This window comes from Melitaea cinxia, chromosome 15 (assembly GCF_905220565.1).
Source record: "Melitaea cinxia chromosome 15, ilMelCinx1.1, whole genome shotgun sequence".
Lineage (NCBI taxonomy): Eukaryota > Metazoa > Arthropoda > Insecta > Lepidoptera > Nymphalidae > Melitaea > Melitaea cinxia.
Window position 1 is genome coordinate 12,293,906 of NC_059408.1, and position 27,655 is coordinate 12,321,560.

General features: G+C 35.0%; 1 protein-coding gene across 1 annotated transcript; it reads right to left on the bottom strand.

Moving 5' to 3' along the window:
- Window positions 1-797: 797 nt before the first annotated feature.
- On the bottom strand, window positions 798-25,558 carry LOC123660454 (protein jim lovell). The gene is made up of 4 exons (XM_045595533.1): window positions 24,835-25,558; window positions 14,000-14,014; window positions 3,104-3,232; window positions 798-1,523 (listed from the first exon to the last, which is right to left on the bottom strand). The coding sequence occupies exons 1-4, from the start codon at window positions 25,556-25,558 to the stop codon at window positions 871-873; spliced, it is 1,521 nt and encodes a 506-aa protein (XP_045451489.1). The 3' UTR covers window positions 798-870.
- Window positions 25,559-27,655: the final 2,097 nt, after the last annotated feature.

Consider the following 27,655-nt stretch of genomic DNA (forward strand, 5'->3'; position numbering starts at 1 on the left):
ACATATTTACATTTAAAATTGTTTATCTTCGAATAAATTATCATTAAGACATATTTTACAAACTTTGGTGAAATGCAGAAGTCAACTCGCATGTATAACGTAATAATATCTAGTTTAGTATTAACATAGGATTTATAGGCAAGAATTAATCGATTTTAATAATGGTATTCAGTAACTATAATGATAAGAAACGTTAAAATAATATTGTTAAATGTACTCATGGAATGTCAATAATACGTCGCCGTGCGGAATGATACGACTTGACGTTAACAATCACATTGTCTTTCACACTTATTGCACTCCCTCGAACACATTTCGTCTACAACTTATAAACGATTTAAATATACATTTACAATATTAACACATCTTTTAATATAAATTTTTCTATTTTTTAAGAGTGGACGTCGCTCACTAGTGCTGTAGAGGTGTCCAACACGCTACGGTGTCTGATATTTCTCCTGATGAAATTGAAAGTCTTTTAGTATCGCTTAGTATTTCACGACAAACAAGTAAGATCGAATAAGATCGAAGAAGTAGAATCGAAGTAAGATCGAAGAGTGTAACACAAGATAAGATTATTGTTTTTTTTTTTCTGTATATAGGTAAATACTAAAAAAAAAATTGTTTCGTCTTTGATCATACTGTACCCGAGCATGACTCCAACGCAATTATTTTACGTCCAAAAATTATAAGGAATCCGATTCAGTCGTGCACTCCTATAAACATTTTCCGGTACGCCGGCGTCGAATATTGGTAAATACTAGGGTAGGTATTTTAGACCTAAAAACTTCAGCGGATACAGAAAGACGAATTATATTTAAGGGGATTTCTTAAACAATTTTAACTAATTTATTGGAAGAAGCTGCTTTATTAATCTTGTCCGTTGTGGTGCAGCAGCGTACGGCTGTCGGGCGGCAGCGGCGGCCGCGTGGGCGCGCGATACGTGTCGCCCTCCTCGTCCGCCGAATTTTCCTTTGACCGATCGCTTTTACAGTCCTCTTCTTTCGTCATTCCAGAGAGAGCATCTAAAGCCATCGGTCCAGACTGGTACATCTCTCTCGTTTTATCATTTGGTGGTAAAAGGTGCAACATACTCAGATGCATCGGAAACCCGGGAGGAAATTCTGGAAAGTACCCTCCTGGCGGAAATGGGGCGTACATTTGATTTGACGTTATATCAGGTTCTGAACTCGACGGTCTCTGGCTCGCGTTTTGGTGTTGATCGTCTTTCTCGTGTTGTTTGCTTGATGAGTGATTGTTGTTATTATTGCCAGAATTTAAGTTTAGCACTTCCAGCGGCCCTCCGATGCAATCTTTTCTTAACTGTTCCAACTTTAAACTCTTGCCATATTTTCCCCTCACATACATAAGTAATGAATTGTACGGGATACCGAATATTCTTGAAGCTTGGCTTGTTGTCATTTTTTTGTTCCAGACGTGTTGTAGGGCTTCCGTTAGTTCTGCGTTTGTCCATGATCGAGGTGGGCCGCCGCGCGGTGCGCTATGTTGCCCCTTCGGTCGCCCTGCAGAAAAAAGGATAATTAATGAGTTTAATGACTTGAAATTTAGAACATGTAATAATATAATTATATAAAGGAGGTCGTGTTTGGTGATTTACGAGTGAGCGAAAGGAAATGCAAGCAGTTGGTGTACGGCAGCGCACGACATGTGCCGTGAGCATTCACTCCGCCGCCCCTCGCCACGACATTACCGAATGCACAACTATCTAATAACCGTGTTTCGGCGAAGCAATAACTCGGTAGCGACAGTCGACACACGGCGAAATGAGCGGGTTACGGCGACACGCCGGGATTTGTCATTAATTCGACGCGGACACGCGACTATTAAGGCGGTTTTGTCAAAAAGAAAAGCGGACGTGCATATGCCGGCGACGTCGCCCTACGTAACTTTACAGTTTTATAATTTCGACGGATCACGTTAACTCGATTCCGATCAGATAATTCGAGGAACGTTTCGGATTACGGCCGGAATGATATTTTATTATGGAAATTAGTTTTTCTTTTAATAGTCATCGCGGATCACGCGAGCTCGGCCGCATCGCGGAAATTAAAGACGTTTCCATTTAGTGTTCAAGCTCGTTAGTATTTTACAAGAAAACATCAGCATGCATGTAACGGCGTCTCGATCGATGGGCGCTAATCGATCGGGACTATTGTGTGCGACACCGAGCGGCGTGCGGTCCAGCGCGGGAGGTGCATTGAAAGCACACGTTAGACTCGCCGTCGTTCCCCTATGAGATACGCTATCAGATCTTCTTAATAAACATTCGCCGGGAAACAATGGCCGTTTAACATTGCGCGATGCGATTGCAGCTTTGAGTTAGATGTGTGATGGGATGCAGTTGCTATCTGCGTTCTGCTAATATTGACTCGTTCTATTGTTACTACGATTTTATTTAAGTTAAAATGTTTTAATAGATGGATATTTTATATAAAGTTTTGTATATTAATTTATAGCAATCGCTTAATTGATGTAACAAATATAAAAATTATACGTCTTTGAATTGTTAAAATATATCTTTTCTATTTAAAGATTATTGAAACTATTTAAACTTCAAAATAAAGTTTTGTTTAGATAATTCATTATTGTTAAATAATATTCGAAATCAACTTATTTTATAAATAAGCGTATTTTTTAAAAATGTGCTCTTTTAAAATATTATTAAACAGTACATTAAAGTTTCGTTGAAACGTAGTAAATTCAACAACAAATAACAATACAAAAAGTTTCTTGAACCAAAATGTTTTCATCAAGAATTAACGGAGCAACATCTTAACTTGTCTGATTTTTTAACATATATTTCTGCTGATAACCATCCAACTGCTGGCTTTGAAATACACAGGCCGAAGACGGGCAGCAGCGTCTTCGGTGTGACAAAGCCAGTACTGCGGTCACCAACCCGCCTGCCCAGCGTGGTGACTATGGGCAAAACACATGAGTTCACGTTATTTTTGGCGTCAACTTGTGGAGGCCTATGTCCAGCAGTGGACTGTATAGGCTGTAATGATGATGATGATTTCTGCTGTCTATAACATGTATATCAAAATAAATGTAAAAAAAAAAATATTCTTGTACTACATACATTTCTTCTTAGCGTTTGTGAAAAGTTGTGCGTCTAGAGATGGTCCGCGGTGTTCGACGTCCATGAGCGGGTAGAGCTTGTGGTCAATGGCAGGCGGAAACAGTCCGAGCGGCGATTCCATACCAAACACTGCAACAAACACAAAACTCATTAATACATTATTGAAGTAAAACTTCTTTACACACGCTTGACTTGGGGTGAATGCGTGACGAAAACGTTACAAAAATTGTGATCGGGCGAGGCGAACAGACATTGAGAGGGAGATATAAGTTGGTGAAGATAGAAAGAGAGAGAGGGAGAGTTACGTTTCGGAAGTTTTACTTCAGTCGTGTGGTCACTCGTTTTCGTAAAATTTAAAAATATCAGTTATGTGAGGAAATCGATCAATTTTACTTTTAATCCTTTAAGCTAAACTTTTTTTAGCTATAAGCTCTAGTAAATTAAGCACCGAATTTACGACTAAAATTTACATTAAATTTTTTTAAGGACTTTAAAAATCTGTTTGCATGAAAACGGCTAGCATGTGAAGTAAGATAGATAAGATATACCTAGAACTTCAATACTCCGTTGATTGCTTAAGTTGTTACAAATTGCACAAAATAATAAATAATAAAAAATAAAAAATAAAAAAAAACTAAAAAACAATATGTTACGTATAAAAATTAACTATTTACAATTTATCTATACTCCGAAATTATAACGAAATATAAAGCGGTATATATAACACTACGATATAAAACAATTTAAGCTTTAGAAAGTAACTTCGACATGCTTAGTTTTGCTATTCGATGCTAGATGGCGCTAGAAGTTTCTAACGTAAGGATAAACTCGAGCAACAGATTTCTCTGACAATGGTTATTAAAAAGAAAATAGTAATTATTATATTTTAAATATTTTTTAAAGCAACACAGCAGTGTATTCACAAAACCTTTACTAAAATACAGAAGGTATGTGCAATATTGTATGATACAAAATGAGTATTTTCGAGTGAGCTAAATGAGATGTATATACAAAGGTATTCGCCAGAGTCTGAGGAGCTTCGAGCGGTGTTTCTCATCGTAATAATAAATGGCGGATTACGTCGGTCCGTGGATGTGGATGTAAATAAGCGACAGGGCGAGGTGTCGTCCGTTGAACCAAACGACTAATCGATACCGCTGCTTTATTGCTATCTTATTTCTTATTCCGATTTCTATTCTTATCTTTGTGTGTTTTTATTTTATTATATTTTTAGTTATTTCAATAATGTTTATTGACAACTTTGATATATATTTAGATAGGTTAGGTAATTTTCATGTATGTCCAATGGTTTTTCAATGTGAAGAGTAGTGAATGATATGTAAAATTTAAATGGAAAGAAATATTGCCGAATTTGCAAAATCTGAATTTATTTGATTAAATTTGTTAATGCTACCAGAAAGAAAATAAAGAGAATATTATACATATTTAAAATATTAGATTCTCAAAAAGCGAATATACAATACATACATAACGTAATGACACTTTTCGAGAATGACTATGAATAAAACAAGACGTTAATCGTAGTGTAATTTAAACATACATAACTTAATTCGTGCGCCTACAAAAATTTATTCTATCATAAATCAGTTTCGTAATTACAAAGTAATGTAATTTACTTCAAAATGTCGATAAATGAAAATATATTTATTTATCTCAGTACGTAAGTATATATTAAATGTGTAGTTTTGAAGGTTGCAAGTAAAATCAACGTTGTAACAGTAAAAGTGAACCCAACACCTACAATCCGCATTGCCTATATATCCTCTCATTGGCAGGTTATAATTTACTAGTTTTGCACGCGGTTACGCCCGCGTCAAACCTAACCACAGCTTGGCAAATTATTAGGCAGGTTATCCATTGCAATCGAACCAAAACTATTAAATTATAATTAAATAATAAATATATTAAACGTGGAATGCAATACAGTATACGGTATTTTTTTAACTTCAGAAATTAACTTTTTAGTTGCACTAGGGAATTAGTTAATCATTATTGTAACTAAATTATGTAATCTTTGTTTCTTTTATAGAATAGGTATTTCGCTACATGTGCGATTGAATTTTCATATATTTTGCTACGAATATGATAAGCATGTTACATTATAATACTTTTATATATATATAAAGTTATGTCCACAAGCTTATTAGTGCCCGTGCTTTTGTTATTCCGATTTTTAGTTTTATTACTGATCGTTTACTTGTTACACTACTGACATTATAACACTTAAGAAAATCTGCAATAATGTTCTCAATAAACTGATTATACACAAAATATCATTTTCAAATCGCGAAACCTAAAACTAACGCGCTCAAACAATCTACTAATTTTAGTTGAAATTGTCTATAAAGGTCTAATAATTGAAGTGTTATACATAGAACAATGAGGTAAGAATTTTAGAGTTATCTTGTTTTAAAGCTCTATATTTATTGGATTGTCAGTCTTTACATTTCGTAATATTAAAACATATGTTACGAATCTAATATTCCATATAATTAATATGTGTTATGAAATGTTTCCCGCTTCTGTGTAATCATAGCGTGTACCAAGGAAGGCTTATGTGCTTGCTACTTCACTAATAATAACATACAATTAACGATGAACGACAGAGGTTTGTATCTCCATATTCCTTGACTAGTTGGCTTTGGATCAGCACATTTATAATTATTTAGGTTCGTGTGATGTAATCTTTACTTTCATTTTTACGGTTTTTATTATATTTTACACGTGGAAACTTTTTATTTATATGAGCGATCGTTACATTTAATTATAAAGTTTTGTTGAAGTGAGGGAATTTTTATAAATGCAAAAGTACCTTTATCTAATACTACATACTCACAAATAAATGTATCGTATGGCACTATTGGAAGCCATTACTAACTTACAAAGATACGGTATAGTATTCAATAAAATTCTTAAAATATATAATATTTAGTTTTACATTTAGGTTTACGTTTCAGCAAAGTGACAAGTTGAATTTAGTGTCTGAAATTATGTTTTTCTTTACGTCGAAAATTGTCTAGAACTAAAACAAGTTATATTCTATCATGTTTAAAAATTTGCATCCGTGTCAAAAATAATTTACTTAAATATAAATTTTTAAGAAGGACTAAATAGTCATGAAGTTCAAATAAACAATCAATGCAAATATAATAACGATATAAAATTAATATTTACAATAAAAATATCTTCGTCCCATTTAAAAATGCGTTAAATTAAGGCATTATTATTTTTTGATAAGTTAATTGTACGTCCACATTATTATTTTGACGTGGTTATAAACAAGTTTATATGGCGCCTTAAAATTTCATTGTTTTAGTGTCGATAAATAATTGTGAATTGTTTTATTGTAATACCAGTTTCACGGACGTGAAAGTATTAACATGTTAAGTTACTAGTACGTAATATATTATGTTTTATTTTATACATAAATAAAGGCGTAACTAGCTTCGTGTTTCGCACAAAATTTTACTACTGAGATATAAATATCTAACAATATACATCCAGTAAAGTGTAATAACTTAATGTGTCAATACTTAAGTTTTGTCATTTTAAGTATTAAGTATTTATTTACATAGTTATAGTTACTGATTTGGTAAATAAATAAATAACATTCATTCACTTCACATTCATCGGCTCCCAGTAGGATTTTCGTCCGGAAACACACAAAATACACAATCACAAACGCCCTGATCACGAGAAACATATTTGCAGGCAAACGAAGAAAAACCGACTTCAATTACCTCCTCCTTTTGTGAAATCGGTTAAAAAACGACTAAAAGTAATAATAATAAACACTTCACACTCAGTAGGATTTTAGGTAATCCCTAATAGGTACTCATGCGCAAACACCCAAACAACGACAAACATCTATATGGAAAATACAAATGTCTGTCGTGAGCGAGGATCGAACCCGCGACCGCAAGCGCAACAACAAGTGCTGTGACCGCTGCGCCACTGCATCTTCAATAATATATTTATCTTAAGTTGAAAATAATCACTTACCCTTGGAGTAGAGATTTACTAAAGTCAAAGTTATGTAACAGTCCACATTTGTCAAAGAGTGATGATAATATTAAATACCTTGGAATAATAGGATTAGAAGTTAACTTGGAAATTACAAATATCTAATCTTTTAAACAAAATAAGGAAATTAATATATGTGTTTAAGAACTTGAGAGATAATGTGCACGAAAACCCCATACGTATATACAAGGCACTTGCAGAAAGTTTAATTATGTACTGTATCAGCTCGTGGGGTGCATGTGGGGTCATAAAAGTTCTACCATACAGATTTTCGACAGCAGAATTGTAGAAGAAACGTGGAGTACTTACTGTAAGAAAATTATAAATTTTACAATCCTTGCCTAGATATCACCCTAACACATAACACATAACCACGCATTTAGACAACAACAAAAGCATTACAATATTTCAATTGCCACCTTTTAAAACTCAGTTTGCCAAAATACATATCGATTATAATGACCCTTAATTATTTAACATTATACTTGTAAATAAAAAATAAAATTAAAGAATTAAGATCCCGTGATTTAAAATCATAGAAACTAATTGGCTTAAAGCACAAAACTATGAGGATATTGAAAATCTATTCGTACCAGCAAAATAATAGTTCAAACACTCCAAATAACAGCAAAACGCAGACACGCATATACATACCCACACACACACACACACACACACACACACACACACACACACACACACACACACACACACATACACACACACGTCAGTCAAATATAAATCAGCCTTTACGAAATACAATTTTTTATCCGTAATTTAATAATTGTCGCCCTTTTTTTCAAATTAGTGTTTATACTCTTTTCGTTTTATTATTATGTTGTTGTCATCTTTGGATGCAGATTAGTTGCATTTAAGTTTTTGCTATCGGAACGCGGTCTGATTTTGTAACAATATACAATTTTTGGGGAACACACTGTGGCCTGTAACACAGCTTTTACGCACGGGCTAGCACGGTTCACAGGCTTCTAGATAATGCCTACTAATACCTGCTAATAATACCTACTTTGAGTAAAACAAAACTATTTTATTTACAAGGATATTTCGTTATAACATAGGTATAAATACGGTAAAAGAGCGATCTTCAAACTTGATGTTTACAAGTTTATTTCGCACAAAAATTGCACGAACTTTTATTGGTGTCGCGTTGTCCGGCAATAACATAATTAATCATTTCCTATTATTTTGAATTCCGAACCGGTTGTAGCTACCCGTAGGTTTTTTTTTGAGCTCTTGAGATTTTATTTCTTTAAAGTTTACATATTAAACATATTTCTAGGCTTTTACTTCCAATTTTAATACAATGATGTACCTAAATTTAGCAGTTTAAAAGGTTTTTTATAGTGCGTATATTAATTTATTAGTAATTCGTATTACTAGTACACTAAGAAAATAGTAAAAAAAATGAGTACCATGTAATAACTCGTATTATAATAATATGTGTTCTAGTTCCGTATTTTTGTATTCGTTTATTCTTCTTTAACTTGGCCGACATCCAATATTGCAGTACGAGGGCTGGTGTAACCGACACAAGAATTACTAGAACATCATTGTATAAAAACTATTTTTCAATGCATGTATAGGGAATTTCGAAAATAGAAGATAGAATTTTAGTGGCAGCGGTAACTCTATGTAAATCTAGTGGCAGCGCAAGTAGACATGTGGATATACTGTCTTTGGATCAATTCCCGAGTTTTATGGCCCCCGAGCTAACGAACCGTTAATTCCTATCACTCGTTAAGGCTGGTGCAGATAGGTGCTCGTTATTTGCATAATTACCCGCAATCAATACACACTCGCATCGTCGGCAATTGGATTTAATCGTATACTTACGTTCGGTTTTGTTAGACGCGACATGTTGCGTAATTGCTACCTTTGTAATCTCGTAAATTTGATTATTAGCTCCGCTTCAAAAAACTATATAGTTCCAAAGACCTTAAGGAAAATATGAATGTATCGCAAATTGCAAATTGTCGTGACGGTGAAAACTGTACCAATGGACATAACGTGTACGTTTCGCATTTATTTTCTTGTTATTATTGAAATTGTTTTTTTAACGAGTAAAATTTCTAGCAGAATAGCGTAAACCTTGCGGTCAATTAGTCGTGCCGGCGTCGGCTCACTTGACGCTTTCTAATTCTAGTCTTTGAGACACCTCACAAAACTATTCGACCATAAACAATGATTTACGAAACACGCCACTGATCGAACGCAATACGTTAGTGTGCACTCGGACATTTTTTTTATCAAACTTTAGCAACAACTTTTACGAATCTATGCAGTTTGTAATACGACGGAGGAGCGATAATTCGTATTGAGCGGAATGGCTTAGCGAAATTGTAACGTAGGCATAGTAGACAACAAACTTAGTTTACGATCGATAGCCGCCGCCCCATATGCATCACATCGAAATCGAAAGTGCTCACAAACTTCGAAACTCGGCTCAACCCTTTCGCGCTCATAACACGACTTGTCAAAGTTCACCCCGTTCATTCAGATAAAAGTTAACGCACCCTCTCTCTCCCTCTCAGGGTCACGCACATGTGTTGTTGTGTCTCGCTCGGCTCACATGCGTAATCCTCTACAACCCGGCGAGGAAACGAGTCGCCGTCGTGAACGGAAGGGGTTTGCGGTGGGATGATATATTTCGAGGTCGGGTTATACGCACATCGCAAGTGACGTGGTGCTAGGTCGGGAAGGGGTTCCCGGCGCTCATTCATGGGTCACACACGGCGGGGTGCGAGCGCGGGACGGCGGTGTGCGACTGAGCTCGTGTGGGAGTCGCCGCGTGTTGTCTATGGTCAGGCCGCGCGTGCTCGACGTTTATTTTGCAACCAGATTTACAACTATAACTGTAAATTAACTTTATCGAATGGACCTGAATCTAGGTCGTATGGAATCAGCATTAATTATCACTCTAATCTTAGGGCCGATGTCGACTTCGCGTACAATAGATCACATGATAGATAGCGGCGCACGCCAAGGACACGAAAGTAATAAAGCGGGACGAATGTTGCGACTTATCTTACAATATGCAGCGAACTGGGTTAATCTATTGTCTCTGAAAAATACATAGAAATCGATGTGGGGAATAATTAAATAAAGAAGTCTAGGTCATCGCGAGGTGCCTATCCTTGCATTGTTCTGTTCGGAATGATCGCGTGTCCAGTGTAAGTCCTCATTACATAAATCATGAAGGGTGGATATACCGGTGAACACTCATGAAGGAGACCTGCCATTTATCAGACCTGTCCACCTTGACTAGTCGATCGCGCGAGAAAAAACCAAGCATCTGTATGCACGATGTTTTTATAATGAATTTCGTGATTACATTCGAAATAAAAACGTTTTCTCGTTTCTGTAACGATAAAAAACTGCAGTCATATACGGTATTCTGCAATAAAAACGACTTTGACGAAAGGTTATATAAATAAGGTATAAAACAGATTATAAAAGGTTTTTTGTCAATCTTGAAATACAATCATTCGTTTTAATTCTTGACTTTTAACTAAAAATGTGTAATTATTATGAAATGTGTGCGTTGGATTCCGTATTCAAAGTAATCGAAATTACTAATGGACTAATGCACTAATGCGTACTTAATTACTTTGGTCTGAGGACATTGAATATAGATTAATAATTAGTTAATAAAGCAAAATTGGAAATCAATTTTTTTTTAGTTTTCTGTTTATCATAATCGAAACTAAATGTAATAAAATTATTTGCTTCAAAAAAGATAGTAGATAAAGTAAATTAGTCTGTACATTCTGTCATACATATTTCGTTATGTCTTCGTCAATTTTAAAACGATATTAACATATCTGGTATTGGTTTAATTTTTAATGAGTTAATACACCTAATCTACTCGATAGACTCGTATTAACCTAACGTAAATTTTGTAAACTATTCTGTATGTCAACATAAATGATAAAATGGAGAATTGTTCATTTTATAAACAATTTCGTATTATTTTCTTTAATTTCGTATGATTTTGTTTACTATTAACATTACCGAAAACTTAAGATTTAGTGGTTTTATAATTTGTCGTAACGAACTCTCATACGTCCGAATTGTTTTCTGTTTTATTGAAGATCTGATTTATAGTAGGGTAATAATTTTTACCTTTGCACCGCCACTCGTAAATGTAACGTTTCAAAAATAAACGACTGGCATGACCCGTTTATTAATCTTTCTCTTAAAACAGTAATTGTCAGCTTATTTCATTGCTTTCTTAATAACTTTACTTACATGTCTGTTGAATTAAAGTTCTCCATTGGTATTAATAGGGCTGTCAAACTGGATCTTTTTACATTGTTAACGATTAATAAAAAAGGTAATTGAATGCTTTATTAATACTTTTTGGTAAATACAAAGAATAAATGAACATCTGTATTTGTTATTTGCCACTATTTTCGCCATTTTTTTTTTGAAAAAAGATATCTCCTTTTTTTGTATTTTTTTATTTTTGATTTCTGGACTAGGTACAATAAAGACGACATGATTTTTAATTTTTAGATAAAAATCTGTTAAACGTAATATTATATGTTCTCGATAAGTCGATGATGCTTAGCATATTCATGGTAAGGCTTGCTGACTCTAAGTACCATCACTGCGTTACACTAAATGAATAGTTATGTGAGGATTTCTTATCATGATATCAAGATGAGAGTAAAATTTATTACTCACCATAGTTTATGTAACTACACTCATATGAGTGTTTTGTTTTACATTCTAATTTAATTAATTATACTTAAAATTTGATGAATAAACAGATATAAAGGTAAGATAACTTTAGTAAAAGTGAAAGAAAAACAAAAGTAAAGTAATCACTCACGGACAAGTATATCGGTAGCCCTGAGCAGAAATATCACATTAGTCGGATCACACACGCACAAGCCTGGGAGAATTCATACAAATGAATTGCGGGTAACGTGTTAATTTTTATTCAACCAATTTGATTCCGAGCTTTCGTAATGTGTTTTCGTTACTCTCTATAGATATTACCCATCCCGTGTGAGCCATTGTTTCTGAGAGACTAAAGAGGTCGAACAATTGTCTATGCCCTACAAAGAAAGGAGGTTTTAATATCTGACATCTAATTTTTTTTTTCGATGCTCGATTTATTCCTATTGAGCCCACGACGTTCACACCCGAAATTGGCTATTGTTGAAAAACTGCTGACTTTTTATTATTTTCATCCGTCTATCGATCGGTTTGAAATCGATGTTTAATTTAATTTAGTTTCTTTTATTAGTTTGCAGTAAGTTACTCAAATCTCAATTGCGATTATAGGACTTCTAATATAAAAAATAGCGATCGAAATACAAAATGTGTTTTTGATAGTTTAAATTTACCTATATTTTTTGCGTATTTTAAGCTTAATTCCTCCTCGCTTCAATAACAGGTAAATAGTCAGTAATAAGAATATATGGGAATAGGGAAAAAACTACCGCAGACATATTCTGTGGTCGCGAACCAATCCGTAACTTCCGCTCCGTATGTAATCTATCATGTGAAATAAGAAGTACATAAATCGTTTGCGGTTCCTCGAGAATCGATTTAAATTCGAACAATGATACGAATAAATAAAAATCGATACGATCACTATTCTTTAGTTGTACTTTCTCCGCGTAAAGTAAACAATTTGGCGCATTTCGATGTGTGAAATTAGTGTAACTGTATTTAAGATTAAAAACTTATTTCCTTTTGACGGTCGCTTGATAAACATAATGCGATGTACAATGTTTATTGTACTCGTTTCGAATTATTATGTCTGCACTTTCTATTTAAGGATGTGAAATTAGATTTGTTGTCGATATTAAACGTGTTTTGTGAATTAGGTTAATTTTTAATTGTTGTAAATGCACCTTGAATGAGTTATTGTTGATTTCTATGACTTATTGGACATATTGAATATAAAGACGAGACTTCTTGTTTTTATTCTTTTAGTACGGTTGGTACTTTGTACTTCCGTTAATGGTATTTCAATGGCAAGAGTTGTCGTGCGGTTTCATACGTCTCGAGTTTAAGTGTTTGACAAAATGGCCACTTAATAGGCTGTTCATTTTAAAAAAATGTAGCATCATTTATAGCATATTTGTAAAAAAAATTTAGTTCTTTATTTTTCGACTTGTAATTTTTCTATTTTTAAAATGTAAAAAGTATTAAACGTTTAGATAAAAAAAACAATCGTTTGATGTTGATTTGTAATTATACAGATAATCAACAGAACTACCAAAAAGTAAAATGATTATTACGTAGGTCGTACACTTGTACCTGTTACGTGTGAGTGTGGTCATTCTTATCATACATTACGTCACGATAATGAAATAGAGAGTGACGTGTAATTGCACATTAACTGCCTTTTGTTATGACAATACGCATTACATTGTAATTACAGTTTCATTAACCGAAAAAATATATATAACATGTCGCAATATCAAACACGGGTCAGGGTTGTCTATGACGAACTATAAAATTTAAATAATATTTTTTAATTTAAAAATAAATGTAATCTGTATTAAAATAATGTTCGATTTCTTTATTTTAAAAACTATAAATAAATAATATTATTGTTGTATAATAAATAAGTAATTTACTGCCTTAAAAATAAAAAGCATTTACAGTTTTCTTATATGAGAAGACTGATCTTATGAGGTAGTAAAGCATAATCCGATTGTTTAAATACTTTATTGTACACTTGACGTATTTCCAAAAGGCTAACTTAAGCTGCTGTAATACAATTGGCATCGGTATTACATAGTACCATACTTGGCGTATCATTGTAGGTAATTGTGAATCAGTGAAATACTAAGGAAACCATTGTAGCCTTACGTAGCACCACAAATACTTCATTATGTGTAATACGCATAATGTCTCTTATCTACTACACGATAGAATAATTACGCAGATATAATCTTATAATACTTTCATCAAATTTTTTTATAAACAAATTAAAGATATAAAAAAATAAAAATGATGTTCCGACATCCCTAACTATACATAGCTTCGAAAGTCTATTGATACCGAGGCGAGCATTACAAAAAAGTTTAGATTGATTCCAAATTGCTGTTTACGTGTGTGGTTGGCCACAAATGTGATTTCCTCCGGCAACTGGCGCTACTGACTCATGTCCTGACTCACATATTTGATACGATTTATAATGTGTTTGTTAATAAATTACTGAGAACATCTATATGACATGGACCAAATTCTCGGTACAGTACATACATGATTGCGCCTTATAGACGGATATGTCATATACTATTTCTGAATGGAAGGATACAAACTATACGCAAATTAAATGACTAAAGATTTTCCTTTACAATGAATTTTAGTTATTATGATAATAAATAATACGTGTAACGAATGTGGTTAAGGACGTATTTTCGGAACGAAGTTGTGGTTTCCCGCGCTTTGATCTGTTTCCAAACTTTGTGTTCTCAGGGTACATAATCTGATTTCGATTTCTTACTCAGCTTTTTGTGAACGTAAAAAAGTAAAGTAAGGTCCCACCCCTTTCTTCTTTCCCTTTGTTACACACCACATCAGGAAAACTTACTGGAGATTATAAGTTACGAATGGTTTCTACAAAGCGATGTTTCAGTTCTGGTAACGTTTAACAGATTTATATACTTATAATGCTGTTTTAAGTTAGTTTTATTAATTTCCCGTACAATAATCTTCATTGCCGTAATTACACGGCAAATAAGGAAAGAGCTTTAGTATTCAATTTTTAAATTACGCCGTTTAGTTCAATAAAATGGGTTTAAAATCCTAATGCACTTTTATAATTATTGCATCATTAAACTTTGTGACGAGACTCGGTTGTTACGAGTAAAACGTAAGAAGCGAGGTTTGAACAATAGAAAGAGTCTCTAGACGCCACAAGACTTATTAAAAACATACTTATTAAACGCAAGCATAAAACAGTTTTTATCGTCGCTCGAGCTCTTGTCACTGCTCTGCAGTGCGGCGTTTTTGTCAAAATCATTTAGTCGCTTCTAAGAATTAAGCGGTGGGCATCGAATGATCGTTTAAATACATCTCGAACATTAAAAAATCGCTCACTGATAACTGATTATGTGTCGCTGGCGCTTTTCGATAGGGCTTTTCATCTGCACGGATTTTAATTGCTTTCTAAAGTCCATTCGTCGCTCGATTCCCACGACGGCCGCCGTGAAATCAACTAGCACACGTAGATTCATGACATGTAATTTTTTCGTTGCGTTTTTTACGTTTATCGCAGAGAGAGATCTGGCCGGTCGCGGTCATTTGCCGGCGAGAGCCCACGATCCGTCTGAATGCGCACGGTTCGTGATCTTATTTATGTTCCCATTCACGGGACGCTCATTCAAATTAAACGGGCGAAATCGATTTCGGGCGTCGTCCGACGACGACACATCGCTACCGGTGACGCGGGCGAGCTGGCATTAGCCGAGTGAAAGGGAACGTATCGCGGGCATATTAAGGATGAATGGATTATGGAATATTAATTATTCCGTGTGGCGCGCAGCTCGCAGCGCCCGATACGATCATGCGTGCACATCAATCTCGCTCGGGATTGTGTGTCGGCACCTCTTTATCATCGACAAAAAATCGGGTTTCACATGGTCACGGCAGACAATAGTCGGCTGAGCATCGCGCTTGTTATTAAATTCGTATAAAATTAAATATAATGTGTGATTCTAGTTCCGGTTGCGTGATGGGAATGGCGGTTAACTGTTCTTTATGGGATCGACGGAGATGATGTGACTGCGTAATGTCGTAAATTGGCATTTGTTTACATTAAACCGGTGTTCGTCGTCTGCGGGACGAGTCGATCTTAAATCGCTCAACTGACTGTCCTATATTGAAATTGATATTTAGGTTGCTTTCAATGCGGAGATATTATTGATAGCCAAGGGCCGTCGTAAAGCGTATAACTTATGGCAGAGACCGGGACACGGCGGTGCACGTGCACATTTTCATGCAATTAACCAGGAACTCCCGTACGGAGTTCGGTTATGATTTTCTACAGCTATCATTACAGCCGAGATAATATTAGTTTAAAAGCCACATTCTCACATTTCGAATTCAAAGTACGTAAGCGAAATATAATTCTAGTTGACAATAGGCGTTATTTACGTAATTGACGTAGCTTTGAGACCGTCATGAATATTTTATTCAAGTGTAATGATCGTGAGCATTAAAATTTTCACCGAACACTACAGACGCTGGTCACTCGTCGTCTACTTATAAAAAGCTGGTTTTCGTACTTGTCAGAATAAGGCAAAAAAATTATATTTGAAAGTCTAATGTTTTCATACCAACAACTAAACGCAAATCTTTGGAGAAAGGGCCACATTCATAGAATAAAACTTTTCATCTTTGTTATTTTTTATCAATTCCATTTTACTGAATTGAAGTTATTTTAAATTAATTAAATTCCTACCGATATCGACATGTCTTTTCTAAACATGAAACCTTGTATGTAATATATAAGCCTATTCGCGCAACTCTGGTTTCACCCCCTTTCACAAGTCACCTGTTAAATAAATAGCCGGCAGAAATGTTCACAATAAATTATAGTAACACTACCGTAATGCGAAACGCCTACAGCTTCCTATGTGTAGGGACCTATTTATGTCACTGGTTATCTCCAATATCAGACGATTGATATCGGTCTTTCGTTCTTACATCTTGTATCGATGTGGAGTCGATTTGATTGGATAGTTTATTATATCTCCACTGGCCATATAATCATTTATAATAAAAGTGGCATTTGGTTATTCCCGTTGACGAGTCTTGTAATGTTTCAGTTATTGTAAAATAAACAACCAAAATCTGATATATAGAAATCTCGTGTCTTGATAATGATAGCTAAATCGTTCGGTATTTACGAAATGCAACAGTACCTACCTACTGAAACAATTCGACCGATTTACGCACATAAACTTATAGGGATAAAGTTTTAAATATCTTTCTAAAGTACTCATCTATGAAACTCTTGAATTAACGTAATTTCGTGTTTTTATACGTGTAAGAGCGAAGAGTAGATTGAATATATACGAACAATACGATTAGAAAAACAGTTAATGATTATAAACTTTAGGAAGTATTTTTTGTAATTTTTTAACTGAATTATTAATGTGTCGACCTTATGAAAATAAATGAAAATTAATTTCCGCATATACCATTCAGGATAATCATTTGAGAACCGCTTGACCTATTCCGACGATTTTTTGTTACTTTGCAATATTATTTTGTATTATATTAATAATATACATTTAATTTATTATGAGTATATATATAGATTTTTTTATATTTAATGGCACAGAGTTTTAGACTTTTAATAACATAGTTTTTCATAGTCTCAATACAATAAATCATTATGGGTTTTTGCAACATACCCGCCTAAATTGAATAGTGCTAATATTAATGTAATGCATAATAAAATGAAGATTAGAATTGCATGAGAAGGAGATGTTAATCATTCACAATAATTGATTTATAAATTATTTACAATTTACTCTCCAATACTTATAAGGAAACTTATAAGGAAACCTTCACATGGCGTTTGTTCTATTTGTATTAAAGTTGCTTGTTATTAATTTTACTGTTACGTTTGACTTAAAAAATGATTAAATTATATTACGTTCTTAAACTAGATTGAGGTGTACGATGATAATTCAAGATGAGATTTAGATACGAGGTATTAGTTCGTTATTATTTAGCCTTTTTATTTTTGTATCGTAATTTAACATGGTTAATAATATATCAAAGTAAAAAATAAATATTCTACCTAATTTTTTTGTTTTTTATGCGAATAAATGTAAATATTTTAATTTGTTTGATGTTATTTTTTTGGTTTTATACTGAACTGAATATTGCATTTAAATTTTATACATTTAGGCAGAGTAGTTTCTTCAGGTAATTATTCACCTTTGAATTAAAAAAAAAAGTATTCTTGTTAATTTAAAATTGTTTTTTAACGTTAATATGTTAGTTATTGACAAGTAACCCCACATCTGTAATTACACTTGTCTAAGCGCCGCAATAACATGTAATGTCTATAAGACAATAGATGGACGGCGCAGTAATTAACTCAAACACGAGATGTATGCATTAATTAATAACATTATTATCTTGTGTGTACTTTTTTAAATCACTTTAGTTGTGTAATTATTTTAATACCGTTAATTTAAACTTTTTTTTCTTTAATACGCGCTTTCGTAATATTTATTTTAATAATATATAACCTTTTAATATGGATTTGTGTGTGTCGGGGTCTCGAAATAGTTCAGACGAACAATTTTATTTTAAATATTGTGACTTAAAACGAATAGACCACGACAAATCTATGTATGCATAAATATGCAACTAGCAACTGCAACAGCTATCGTAACAGTAAGTGCCGTGATACCACTGGTCCAGCCCGGTGTTAAACCAAGTTAAACGTTTTTTTTAAATTCTTTCTTACTTTTTTATAATTAGTTAATTCATGACATGATAGTTAGTTTTTTATCAAAAACATTTTTAATTCCTTATTTCTATCATATAAAAGCATTATTAATTAAAATTACTTATTAAATCTTTACAAATCATAACAATAAACTACTAATATAAATAAACTTAACCGATAGTATAATAAGTAGTGTCATACTAAAACAATGTATGCCGCGTGGTGTCGGCCGAGTAGAATAGCATCCCCCATTTCTTTCCGTGGGGGTCGTAAAAGGCGACCGAGGGATAAACCTGGCTCAAAAGCATCAGTGTCCTGGAGAAGGAAAACTTCATTTGAAACCCAGTATTGGGTCTCCGTCAAGCATTCGTGGCATAGCTCTAAAATGCGAAAGACTCCTGCAGCCGAACTGGCTCCACACGTATCGACTCGTCGTTTCTGTGGGCCTAGCCAGTAAGGTCGAGAGGGTGGCGCAGAGTTTAGAGAAGTCTGCGCTTTTTGAAGAGTGTCCTAGGCAGTAGTGTCTGTCTGACACTGTCTAAATCGTCTGCAATAGACGGACTAAGGCCAATGATGATGACTAAAACAATGTTACAAACATCAAAATACCTGCAAAAGGTCCACAACTATATTAAAACTACCTTATTAGTTAATCATGTACTACAATACTAACTAGCTGAAGAATCATTTAAATGAATTTATTTTAAGCGAATTCATTGTTGCAGAGTGATTCATGTGGTAAAATTTATCATAGAATAAACATTTAAAAATATTTCTAACCGGTATCATATGAAATCAAACCTATTAGGAACATCTCTTTGTTCAAAAGAAAAGTTTATCTTTTGTAAAAAAGATAAGAAGAGTTTAAACGGTAATGTTTTTATTGTTACGATGATGAATCATAAGGTATTAAGTGTAATAGTATTAAATGTTAGAAAATAGGACTAAGGTATAATAGTTAATTAATAATAATAATAGTCGGAATTAACAAAACTACAATATCAAATTTATATTAGTAATGTAAGTCTTAAAAGATTGTAATATTTATATTTAGAGAACAGTTGATTATGCTAACAAGAGCTCTGCCTTTAACGTAACCTACTCGAACGATCGTAACCAAAAGGAAACGTTTTTTGGAAATAGCAACCGGGCATTAGTAACAATTGTAGTTAGAAAAGTCAATCGGTATTTGCGTGACTTAAAAATTAAGCAAATATTTCTCGGATATAAGATTTAGTTTGGTAAACTGTTGATTGTATTTGAAAGCGAATAAAATTAATTAATAATAATTAATAATTAATAGTTCTTGTTTACACAAATTAAACTGGATGACTGACTACAGAGAACGCTTATGATGTGCCATTTATCATTATATAATTGTATAGTTCATACATTTATTTCAAATAGTGTACCTAGTGTCAAATTCCTGATCTGTATTAGAACGTAGAGAAATAAAAGAATTAAATATTTGTCAACATATTCTTACTAAGAATTAAAAAAAAAGTTCTGGCCGACAACATTCTTGTTTAGTTGCTGTCATAAATACTTTTTATTACCACATATAATTAAAAACAAATTAAGCTAACGTAATTCATATGAGTCTTATTATCATTTACGGGGTTGCGCAAGTAATGTCATAAGTATAATGAAACAATTATCGGCAATCAATACAGTTATTGGTATGTAATCTAGCACAATTAGAATACGTATTACATAACTATACATACAATAAGATTGTAACTGGCTGACGTATGTCTATGAGAGAAATTTATAAGAAAAGTAAATTGAGATAAAGAATAAGAGAATTTTAGGAGCTTAAAATCGCTTGGTTTGCGGGTTCGATTCCCGCTCGGTATTGCATATTTGTATTTCTACTCATATTTCTTTCCTGTTTGCATGTCTGTCCTTATAGGTCTCCAACCGTGCCTCGAAAGCGTTAAGCTGTGGCTCCCGGTAGTTACCATACAAACCAGATAGCGATCGTTACTCATAGTAGGGAATATATCCACCAACCTACAGAGAAGCGGCGTGGTGGACTAAACTCTGATGCTTCTTCTACATGGAGAAAGAGGCACCCAGCAGTGGGATATTGCAGGCTGAATCGAGATCCAATTTTATAGGGGTCTTTATTAGAGCAATAAGTGCCAAAACAATAATTGCTAGCCTTCTTGTCAGTCGATCTGTATGTGTGTGTTGCCCCACGTAAGACCTGCTGCCCGAAATAAGATGCAGTTAGCAGATTGTAGCTAGAAGAAGAAGGCTAGAAATAGTAGAAATGGTGTCGGTTTCATCTTTCATCTACATCCTCTAGAAAATAAAGTTGTTTTTGAAGTAAAACTTCTTGACGCCCTGGACTTGGGAAGTAAGCTGGTGAATGCGTGACGAGAGCGTTACGAAAAGTGTGATCGGGTGCGGCGAACGTAGCAAGAGAGAGAGAGAGAGAGAGAGGTGCAAGCACACATTTTCTTTTTCTATTTCTCTCATAGTCAGATACGTTTCGTATATCTAAGACACAGTACATGCCTGTTGTGCTGAAGATTTACTTCTGTCACGTAGTCTAAAGCACACTCATTTTTTTTATTTACTTAATTTATTTTATTTATATTTATATTTTGTCAAGGTACGTCATTGACAAAGGGCAGCTTACACGATGGTAGTCAAGTGGGTCACCGGCCGAAGTGTCAATTGAATGTAAATGCGCGAGCGCTGCGTTCGCTGTCATCCTCGATTAGGGTGCGCATGAGTTCTTGGGTATTTATTTTTAATATTTGAATCAATGTTATATTTGGTATACTTTTTATATTAAACAAGAATTAATTTCAAATAGTTCTAGTTGTAAAACATGTATAAATAAAATAAAATTGGACTTGTTCTTGTTTTATTCTAATTCATTATTCCTACAAGAATTATTTTCTCATAACAATTTATTTCTATCAATGAGTCGAGAATATTGTGAATGCATGGTGCTACTTGGCATCATTGTATGCGTTTTTTCTGTATTTATGAGTTGTTTATCTCTATTCATTAAGTATTAAAAAAATAAATAAAACAAAAACATTTGCTATAAATATTACTATAATCTAAATGTATTACTTGTGAAAAAAATGGCAAATCATTCGTTTCAAAAGTCCTGCGCTGGCGCATGGTATCCTTACACGCCACGTGCTCAGCTCGTGCTATTCTGGGTACCTTCAGTCCTTTTTTGAATTAGTTACATAAAATTCTCACACAAAAACATAGCTTACTCAAATGTACCGCGCACGCGCATGGCGCTCCTACTCACCCTTGCGTGCGCACAATCGTGCCAATGTCGTGCCTAAGTTTTTTCTGCCACCCTTCAAGGCTTTGTACCCGATGGCATTACCTTGCTTGTGTATTTATGTTAACCATTGTTGAACGATGAATTATTTTTGTATATTGATTAACGACCGGTTCCTATATAAAAAGATTCGTTTTGGTTATGGACTGTTAAATTTCGGTAAAATGATTTTTTGTATATGGCAACTGGGCATAACGACGTCATGGTTTTAACAGGACAAGTAAAAACCCCTTTAGCTTTGATCGTTTTGGTTAAGAACTGTCAAATTTAGGTAAAAAAATAACTGTTTGTAAGCTAAGCGATTTTTTTTTCTCTGTATAAGGGAACGGGGTTCCTATACAATATTGTTTTCGTATTAACGGGACAAGTTAAATCCTTCAATAGTTTTATTTGTTTTGGTTAAGAACTGTTAAATTTAGGTAAAAAAGTAGCGGTTAGTGGGTAAGCAAAACGATTTTTTTTTGAATGGGGACTACGTTCAAGACGATATTGTTTCTTTTTAACAGGATAAGTTGCTATGCTTAGAAACTCTTTTGTACTTACGTCCTAATGTTGGCAGAGAATGCTTTTAGAATTGATGGCGTCTTTTGTATCTCAAATTCAACAATATTGTGCAATAAAACATTGATGAATAAATAATAAAGTGTATAGGTAATAAATACATATAGTTTATAAATGAGTTGTACTATCTGTAAGGGCATTTATATGTATTGTATCTTTTTTAGTCATAACTGACTGACTATTTTTTTAAAGTATTTCAAAATAGTAACTGGCGTGACTCGACACTTACAGACTAATAAGCAATGTACATATTAGACCTTTCATTACCTAATACCTATAAATTAATAATTAATTATTAGTTTGTTATAGCAAGATAAGCTAAAAGATAAAATGTTCGACTGAAGAACATAAAAAAAAAACCGTCGAATATTTGTAGTCAAAATAATAATTATACCTATTAAAACGGAACGATGGAAGCTTAACAGTGGTTAAGATAGTGTAGTATTATGTCTAAGTTTTAAACTGTAACTATTATTCAGCAGCACTGTAATTATTTTAAAACAACACGAAGTATCCCAAGCCACACACGACGAGAGAATTTTATTGCTACAAATAATTTTCTGCAATGGTTTAAGAACTATTAGTACATTTTAATTTTTACAGCCTTCACGGTTTAATGACACTAATTTACAGAAGTAAATTAGTGTCGTAAATAGTAAATTAAAAAAAATTAGCGGGAAAATCAAATTTCGAATAATTTGACGGCTCCCGAGTGGGCACAATCAGGAAACTCTTTGATTGCCAGTCACCGCCAACCCCACATTACATTTACGCATAACCATTAAGCATAATCAACCTCTCATCACACACGGAGATGGAGAAAACAATAAAATGAACACTCATTTAAATTACTCGACGAAAGATTTAAAAAAAAAAATCGTAATTTGAAAATAGAATGTGTTTAAAAATGTAAGTGTCTTTAGAAAGACGTTTCTGAATGTACGACTTTGTTTTTTAGTTCGCAAAATGACAAGTGCAGGAACAGAAAGTCCCCTTATTTATTTTCCCCACGCACGTCAGTGAGCGAAGTGTGTGTTACCCTTCATTACAGGGTACTGTTATGACGTAATCAAGCTCTCAGTACACATACGAAAACGAGGAAACAGTGACAGGGATGTATAAAATCGAAAGTTCTGTATTATCGAGTTTTAAGTTATTTAGTATTTTTTATTAAAATATACGTATTTTTCTAAATTTTGTTGCTTATAAATATATGGTAATTGATGGTTATTTTTTTTTGTTTCTTATGGTATTCCTATAAACTTTTCTAATACGGTTGTAAAGTCCCATTGTTCATATAAATATACAGTCTTTATTGTATTGTTCACATAAATTACCCGACGAATGCATACGAGACGAGTACAATTACTGTCATTTTCTCAATAAACATGTTTAGAAATCGAAAAGGGATCGTAAAATAAGTCTGCTCTGATTGCTTCCTCTTTCACGAGCCAGGTTAGCTCGAGCAATTATCGAAGAGCGAAATTTATTCTGACACACGATTATGGAATGCAAGCAAGGATGGAATAGAACGCCATTCGAAATTATATTTTACACAGAGCTACCGCGATATGCGAGTTAATACACCGTATACAGCTAAAACCTCTTTGGATAAAGCAGATAAGAAATCGACACATGAATGGGTGATCTTAATTTATCTGTGAAAGGTTCCGGTTAACACTCTGTGTCGATCGCTAATCGAATCATTAAACCTACATGCGATTTAATATATCGATAAGTTTCCATTAAGTTCAAGTGGTTTATAAATGTTACTGCGACTTTTACTTTTTACATTTGTTTTAATTTTTATTTATTATTTTGTTTTTAAGTGATTGACTTTGAGCTTTATAAATATTTAGAGAAAATAATAAATTATTAATGTGTAATTATTTTTTTTATTCTGTGCATACAGTCTTTAAAATATTTAGCATTCACTAAATGTAAAAGATAATTTGACAATGAGTGTGCGAGGTCAGTTTTTGTTAGGTATTATTTTATTTATCATTTTTCAATTATTCATCCACGACGACATTGTTGGTGACCTTAAGTTTTTCTAAATTATATCCTAATGTTATGTCCACGATCATTTTTTATTTGCGCAAAATCTAATTGCCTCTAAGCAATCAGCGGAGTAATGCTGTAAATGTAAAGCTACCTTCATTTCTTATCACTTAATTAATCATGCTAATGCAATATGTAATGCAGCTTTCTGAAGTTCCTTTACTACGTTCTAATTAGTATTAACTAAGACATGGAATCTACCATTTTGCCTATTTGTTGTTATGTTATACACAAGTGTGACACCAAATGACGTAAGAATATGTGGTAAAAAATAATAGTACTTACTGTGATGAGGCGGCGTTAGTGACAATGCAGAGACAGCTTGCGGTGGTACTGGCGGGAACATCTCCTGGTGAGGCTGGAACATACGTTGAGGCGGCGGCGCCTCCGCCTCCGGCTCCTCGGACTCCTGTTTCTGAGGCGAGCGGCCGCGAGCCATTCGCACTGCTTTCAGCCCGGTGGGCGATCGTCGCATTGACAAGTTTTCTGGTGTATCCGACTCCCCCGAGCAGCGCCGGGGCCGCGCCTGCTTCCTTCGCGGCTGTGGGCTGTGCGGGCTCACCGGCGGGGACGCCGTCGCGCCGCCAGCCGGCGGGCTGCCGGCAGGGGAGCGCTCCGACTCGCCGCAATCTGTCACCTCCTGGTCAGCCAATCCGCGGACTTGCAGGGACTCTCCCGCTCGGATCACCGAGCCCAGCTGTTCCTGGGCCACAGACACCTCCCCGCGATACATAAAGTCCACGACGGCTTGCACCTCCCATCCCTGAAAGTCTTTGAGTACGATCACCGGGTGTTTGCACGGATTGTCGCTGAATATTTGTCTAAATAGCGGGCTGCAGGCTCCGAGCAGCACCTTGTGGGCGCGAACTCGGCGCTCGGCACAAACGAGCGTGACATCGACGAGAGTCTCTGCCTGAAGCAGCGCCTCGAAGGAGCGGAGCAGGTGCGCCTGGTGGTTGTTCCAGCGCAGGCTGTAGTGCTCCTCGCCTGAAATCGGCTTATCGTCCATCGCGCGTGCCGGTGTGAGCGCGTGTGCAGCTCCGGACGTGTCGTGCCCGCGGGCGCGTGCGCGGTCTCGCACCGCCCTCCGCCCGCTGCACGCTCCAACCCTTTCGTTCAGATCGCTCTTCCAGAGCCCAACGTCAACATCACTCGGAACGGTAAAGTCAGTAATCGGTAGCACTGCACAACACACGAAAGCGGGAAACGCGGAAATCGTGTCGTACGTGCGACGCGGGCGGCTTGCGAGCGCGTTGTGAGCTGGGACGAGCGCGCGGCGTGTCACGAGAGGCGAGTGGTGGCGACTGGTGAGGCGCATGGCGCGGGCCGGGGCCGGCCGCGCGGGCCCGCCCCCGGCCCCGCCCTGCGCTGCCGCCCGCGCCCGTGCCCCACACACGTGTCACACATCGATACCTACACATGTGACGCCTACTCCACATTATGTATTTTTTCGGATACCTACAGTTCGCTTGGAGGTCCCGCGTATGTGTCTAGATCTAAGACGCCAGTACACCGTGCGAGCGCGTCAGAGGTTTCTGCACTTGAAGGAAGAGAGCTTTTGTAGGATTGAGCTTTAAGTGAATTTTCTCGCAGGTGTATCGCGTTATCGCTGATAAATACACTCAAATAGATAATAGATAAAGTGGGACTTCGAACAAATATTTAATGTTTTGTTCCACTGTAGCGTAATATTGACTATGACTAACGAGTGGTAATGTTTTGGTAGTAGAGAAATTAATTTCTGAACCGAGCAAACGTATAAAGCGAAATTACCTAGACATAATTATTTTAATGTTCAAAAATATAAGAAGCTTGATTTTATTTTAAGTCATATTTTTCCTCTATTTTATCTCTACACATATAGAGACGCATGATTTATTATTATCAAAACATTCATTGTAGCGTTGTTTTTGTTTATGTAATTTTATGCTTCCTTCCTAGAGTCATAAATCTTTCTTTCATTAATTTTAGGAATAAATATATTTATATGAAAAATCTCAAATTTTCTTACAAATGTATCTACCAAATTAAAAGAAATATATTTTAAATAATTGACGACGCGTTGGCGCAGCAGTTATAGCACCGGCTGTTGTACTGGCGGTCGCGGGTTCGATCCCCGTTCACGACAGACATTCGTATTTTCCATATAGATGTTTGTCCTTGTCTGGGCGTTTGCGCATGTGTATTAGGGATTACCTAAAATCCTACTGAGTGTGAAGCGTTTATTATTATTACTTGTAGTAGTTTTTTAACCTATACCTTTATATATATATATATATATATATATATTTTTTTTTTTTTTTTTTTTTTTTTTTTTTTTTTTTTTTTTTTTTAATGAATGTTCGGAAATATCTCCGTCGTTTATGAAGCGATTTTGATAATTCTTTTTTTGTTGGAAAGGAGATATCCATAGTTTGGTACCGTGATAAGGAAACCAGGATCTGATGATGGGATCCCAGAGAAACCGAGGGAAACTCTCGAAAATCCGCATAACTTTTTACTGGGTGTACCGATTTTGATGATTTTTAATTTGATTGAAAGCCGATGTTTATCATGTGGTCACATTTAAATTTCATTGAGATGTGATAACTACTTTTTGAGTAATCTTTGATAAAGAGTAGTTACTTGACTATTTTTTCGTCGATCTACGTTGTATGACTCGTCGATGTAATTGAAGTCGGTTTTTTTTTGTTTGCGAGCTAACACAATTATATTATTAATTCATAATTACAGCCTATACAGTCCACAAGTTAACGCCAAAAATAACGTGAACTCATGTGTTTTGCCCATAGTCACCACGCTGGGCAGGCGGGTTGGTGACCGCAGGGCTGGCTTTGTCGCACCGAAGACGCTGCTGCCCGTCTTCAGCCTGTGTATTTCAAAGCCAGCAGTTGGATGGTTATCCCGCCACCGGTCGGCTTTTTAAGTTCCAAGGTGGTAGCGGAACTGTGTTATCCCTTGGTCGCCTCTTGCGACACCCATGGGAAGAGAGGGGGTGGCTATATTCTTTAGTACCGTAGCCACACAGACACAGATAGTACAGTACAGTATTATTAATTAATTGTTATTATTTATTAAATTTTATTTATTAACTTCTATTAATTAA

Excerpts from the sequence above, each read along its gene's own strand:
- LOC123660454 (XM_045595533.1), bottom strand. The coding sequence starts at position 25,558 with ATGGACGATAAGCCGATTTCAGGCGAGGAGCACTACAGCCTGCGCTGG. Across the intron at positions 1,524-3,103 it reads CACAAACGCTAAGAAGAAAT|GGCGACCGAAGGGGCAACAT; the intron begins GTATGTAGTACA and ends TTTTTTCTGCAG.